Genomic DNA, 4,964 nt, shown 5'->3' with positions numbered 1-4,964 from the left:
TATTTGTTAACTTTTGTTTCATGTAAAGAATAAAATATAAAAAGAAATCCCAGCAAAAACATTGACGATAGTAGATATTATTAACATTACAATTTATTACAATATACTAAAAATAACTGAACATAGTTAAGATATTACTATGTCGCGGTTAGGGTTACATCGTTCGTCTTTAGGCCCCATTCAGGATGTTAATGTTGCCAGCACTCAAAACTCTTTGAGTTCAGCAAAAGACAGGGGGCATAAAACCAAAGGTTTGAGATTGTTTTTAATATGATAATCCGTTTAAAAAAGTCCTTTCCAAAAGTTTTGGCCACATTTTTTTTTTTAATTGAGATTATTTTATTATTATTTTTTATTTACTTGAATTAGGACAATGCAAATAACATATTAGCTTCAAGCTTCAATGTAAATATGCCATAATTAGCACCACAGCTAATTTGCATTTGCTGTGCTAAGGCAGGTAAACTCAGTTAACATTAAACAAGGCGCTACAGGAGAGAACAAGATAGACATGAATAAGCAAAGAAAGAGAATTACAATAACTTAAAATCCCAGTACTGTATGAGTCAGCGAACAGACCTAAGGACGTTGATACATTTACTTGTGAACACATTTCATGTTATTTTAAATACTGAGACAAATTTATCTCAATATTGTAGTTAACTAAATTATTTTAATACACCTCAGGTAGTAAGAAAATAGTTGAAGTAGCCCTTTAGCCATTTCCCAAATCAAAATCTGAAATCAGAAGTCCAGCTCTGGTCTGTCATCATTCAGTTAAATGCACCAAATAATTGAAACCGCGACAGCTGTTTACCACATACCTTCTGGTTGTTTGAAAATCTGCTTTAAAATAGGAAGACTGTCTTTGAAGTTTGTAGACAATAAATTAAAACACTGATCCTGGTACCAGCTATGCAGCGCCGGGTCATCATTGAGGAACTGTTTTACCCAGTCATAGTACAGCTTCATAGTCTTGTTGGCGCCGTCGCAGCAGGCAACAGGAATATCATCGACCGTCACAAGAATCTCAAACTCTGAGAAGAACGTGAGACCAGTGGAGCTGGTGAAGAAAAACTTCATTGAGTGTTTTTCTGTGGAGAAATTAAGTGACAGAAAATGACTCAAAATATTCACAATTACTCACATACAAATTTCTAAATAAATTAATCAAAAAACCCTGAGGTGTGAAAGTTGTACATTTATCTATAAATATAAGAGTCGAAGTCTGGTCTTACCTGCTGATAAAAACTGACAGAAGAAATATAACAACAACAACAACTTCATTTTGTTTCTCTCATCATAACAGCTTCTCGCTGTCAAAACTAGAATGTGTCTGTGAACAAGTGGAGCTGCTGCATTTGTTCCTGTGGGTGTGTTCAGTGCAAGCTCTAATTCATAGGTGTAAAGTTCCTGAATATTCTGCGAATTGGATCATCTAATCAGGAAGATATACAAATTTCATTTCTTATTTTATTTAATAATTTATAGGGAGAAATAGTAGTAATAATAATAGAATAATAGTAGATATTAAAAGTTGATTTTTGCATTGTGTTTTAACTGATAAGAAATTACCTCTGAGTTTCAATGGCATTCAATAATTATGAAGGTTAGGCCTACTTTCATGTCTTTCCATGTCACAACCTAAAGCTTTGCTGCTGATATGTACAATCTGAATGTAGATAAAATGAACTCATATTGGCAGAGGTAAATATGCTCTACCTTTACATCTGTCTGCAGCTCTTGTTTCAGCATCAAACTTCCACATAACAAACTGGGGTAAACAATGATATTAGGTGCATGGAGGTAAAATAGGCAAAGACACTAAAGGTGCTGAACAGGCAGTGGAACTTTACCTTTTAATGTCTAAAGTTCATTCATTTGATCATGACTTCCTCATACCATCAAAGCAGCAGGATAAACAGGCTTGTCTTTAAGACAACAGCTGTGATACATAAGAAATATAAAAAAGCATTGATGTTTCTTTTTTTTTTACATTTTCATTGATATAAATTGAAAATAGTTTATTTAGTCATAAAATATTTTTTTCTTTAGTCAGGTGCTATATTTTATCTGGTACACAAGTTAGTTATTACTCTTGAGAGGCTGTGGTTGTCATAGCACCAGGTAGCTGATCCCTTTCCTGTGGATACCTGTCTGTAACTGTGGGACAGAAGCTGTTAGACCTTTGTTAAACACTGACCGAAAACAATGCCAAAGATTGCTTGTAACTGTGAATTAAAGGAGAGATAGCAAGACTGGATAAACTGCAAAGATGCTCCAGATACTAACATATACAAGGTTTCATCCCCTTTCCTACTATTTCCATTTAGGATCCCCCATTCTCAAATATGCTTTTCTTTTACCTTTAACTTTTAAAGAAGGTTTTAAAGAAAGTGACAGCAGTTCGCTTCAATCAGAGACTGTGGGTCTCCCCACAGTCTAAAAACACAATTGTTGATATATCTGGATGTTCCTTTTACACAGAGTGTATACAAAATAGAATGTCCTTTTCAACAGCTCTCAAGACATTTCCTTTTCTAAATGCAGCAGTAATCAAATGTAAACAGTGTGGGTTCAAGGTGCCAGAGTCTGGAGGAAGACTAGGGAGAAGGAAATGCCAAAATGCCAGAAGTCCAGTGTCAAGTGCCCACAGTCAGTGATGGTCTGGGATGCCATGTCAGCTGCTGATGTTGGTCCACTGTGTTTTATCAAGGGCAGGGTCAATGCAGCTAGCAGGAGATTTTGGAGCACTTTATGCTTCCATCCGCTGAAAAGATTTATGGAGATGAACATTTCTTTTTTCAGCATGACCTGGCACCTGCTCACAGTGCCAAAACCACTGGTAAATGGTTTACTGACCATGGTATCACTGTGCTAACTCTCCTGATCTGAACCCCATAGAGAATCTATGGGATATTGTGAGGAGAAAGTTGAGAGACGCAAGACCCAGCACTCTGGATGAGCAAAAGGCCGCTAGGGCCTCCATAAAGCGTCAGCAGTGCCACAGGCTGATTGTCTCCATGCCACGTCACATTGAAGCACTCCATCCATCCATCTTCTAACACGCTAAATCCTAGGTGGGGTCGCGAGGGGTGCTGGTACCTATCTCCAGCTATCAATGGGCGAGAGGCGGGGTACATCCTGGACAGGTCGCAAGTCCATCACAGCATTGAAGCAGTCATTTCTGCAAAATGACCGACCAAGTATTGAGTGCATAACTGTATATAATCATTTGAAGGTTGACTTTTTTTGTATTAGGAACACTTTTTTTTTTATTGGTCGGAGGAAATATGCTAATTTTGTGAGATAGCAATATTGGGGAATTTTGGACTTTTATTGTGGGAATCGTCTGTATTAAAACAATAAAAGACCTGAAATATTTCATTTAGTCTGCAATGATTTCTAAAATATATGAATATTCAAGTTTTATCATTACATTATGGAAGACAATAAAGTTTATCACAATATGCTAATATTTTTAGAAGGACCTGCATATGAGAGAGAAGAATAAAGCAAGGGAGAGCACAGAAAGAATCTGTATTGTTTTTTTTTTTTTTTTGTGTTGGCTTTACGGGCCCAAAAATATCAATAATATCTTACGACAAACAATGAATTGATGCTAAAAACATTTCACTGACATTTATTTTATATGAGTTACTTTTTATATACATTAGAACAATAAAAAAAGAAAGAGAAGACATGTTTACACCAAATGGTGCGCTAAAAAATAATCCTTTAAAAAAAAATCACATAAATCAAATTGATGTACGTTTATTTTAAAATACCGATAGGATACCCTGCGACAAACTGGCGACCAGTCCAGGGTGTAACCCGCCTTAGGCCCGTAGACTGCCAGAGATAGGCACTGGCCCCACCACAACCCATACAAGGACTAAGTGTGAGAAAATGGATGGATGGATAACAGGATACCACCCATTGAATCCTTATTCTCTGTATTTGCCTTTATAAAGTTACAATAGCAGATTCTTGTACCTTCTCTCTGCAGACCTCTTTGAGCCAAAAATTCCTTCAGCCTTTAAGGGCAAATCTTGGTCAGAAAATTCTTTATGTCTTAAACAGTAATCTGATTGGAATCCAATGCTGACAAGAAAGCTTCTGACATTGGATTTTGAACATTAATTGCTAAGAGTTTCAGATCCAGTTTGATAGTGTTCTCCATTATAACCAATATGGTGAAAAGCTACAACATCTCCTGTGGTTTCAGACCATTCACAGCCACTCCTTAACTGTAAAATATGAACTACTCAGAAAGACAACAGAGATTAATGAGTTTGATAATGTTGTTGGCGTGTGTAAATAAAATATTAAAATATGTCAAATACAGTATAGCACCTTCATTTTGGTCTGCCATGATTTGATATTTTCTTCAGAATTTAGGTCTGAGTATCAGTCACATTTTTCCACAAATTGAGGCTGCTTTTTACTGTGATAGTAATCCACTTGAATTTTATCAATTGCTGTTGTCATTAGATAGTCTGGCAAGTCTGTGATTCCAGCATATGCAGTGGTATAAAAGGAAAATGAGTGTTTTACTGAGGATGGTACACAACAGCAAATAGCAACACATTGACACTAATTTACACATCAGATTCACAAAATAAACAAAATGATGCCTAAAAATGCTTGTTTTCTTAATAAGGGACATTAACCTACCTGATGAGGATACATGGCAGAAAAAAAGCATCAATAACGTTTTCATATTGTGTATAAAGACAGATTTTCAGGGAATCAGTTTGCCAAGTTTTATTTTTAGATAAGCTATATCCCTAAATTGTAAAACATAAATGCTACATTTAAATTTCAGTAGTTATTAGTTAGAGATGCCAAATTCAGAAAATATATTTATGCTGGCAGAATTCAGTAGGGAATAAGAGAATAAAAAGTGTCATGTAAGGCTCATAACAATCTGTGTTTGTAACTCCTTAGAGAAAGGGGTGTGC

The 4,964-nt window shown here is 35.8% G+C and overlaps 1 protein-coding gene across 1 annotated transcript in view; it reads right to left on the bottom strand.

Annotated features, from left to right (window-relative positions):
* Positions 1-4,692, bottom strand: part of LOC107104380 (major histocompatibility complex class I-related gene protein-like) — a 20,188-nt gene extending 15,496 nt beyond the window's left edge. Inside the window, exons 1-4 of the mRNA XM_015404372.1 lie at positions 4,678-4,692; positions 3,800-3,895; positions 1,239-1,422; positions 825-1,094 (exon numbers count right to left, since the gene is read on the bottom strand). Coding sequence (XP_015259858.1) covers positions 825-1,094; positions 1,239-1,422; positions 3,800-3,895; positions 4,678-4,692 — 565 coding nt within the window. The remainder of the gene's footprint in view (positions 1-824; positions 1,095-1,238; positions 1,423-3,799; positions 3,896-4,677) is intronic.
* Positions 4,693-4,964: the final 272 nt, after the last annotated feature.

This window comes from Cyprinodon variegatus, unplaced genomic scaffold (genome assembly GCF_000732505.1).
Source record: "Cyprinodon variegatus isolate N-32 unplaced genomic scaffold, C_variegatus-1.0 Scaffold1715, whole genome shotgun sequence".
In the NCBI taxonomy this organism is placed as follows: Eukaryota; Metazoa; Chordata; class Actinopteri; order Cyprinodontiformes; family Cyprinodontidae; genus Cyprinodon; species Cyprinodon variegatus.
The sequence above is the reverse complement of the archived record's forward strand: the minus strand, read 5'-3'. Positions and strand labels throughout refer to the sequence as shown.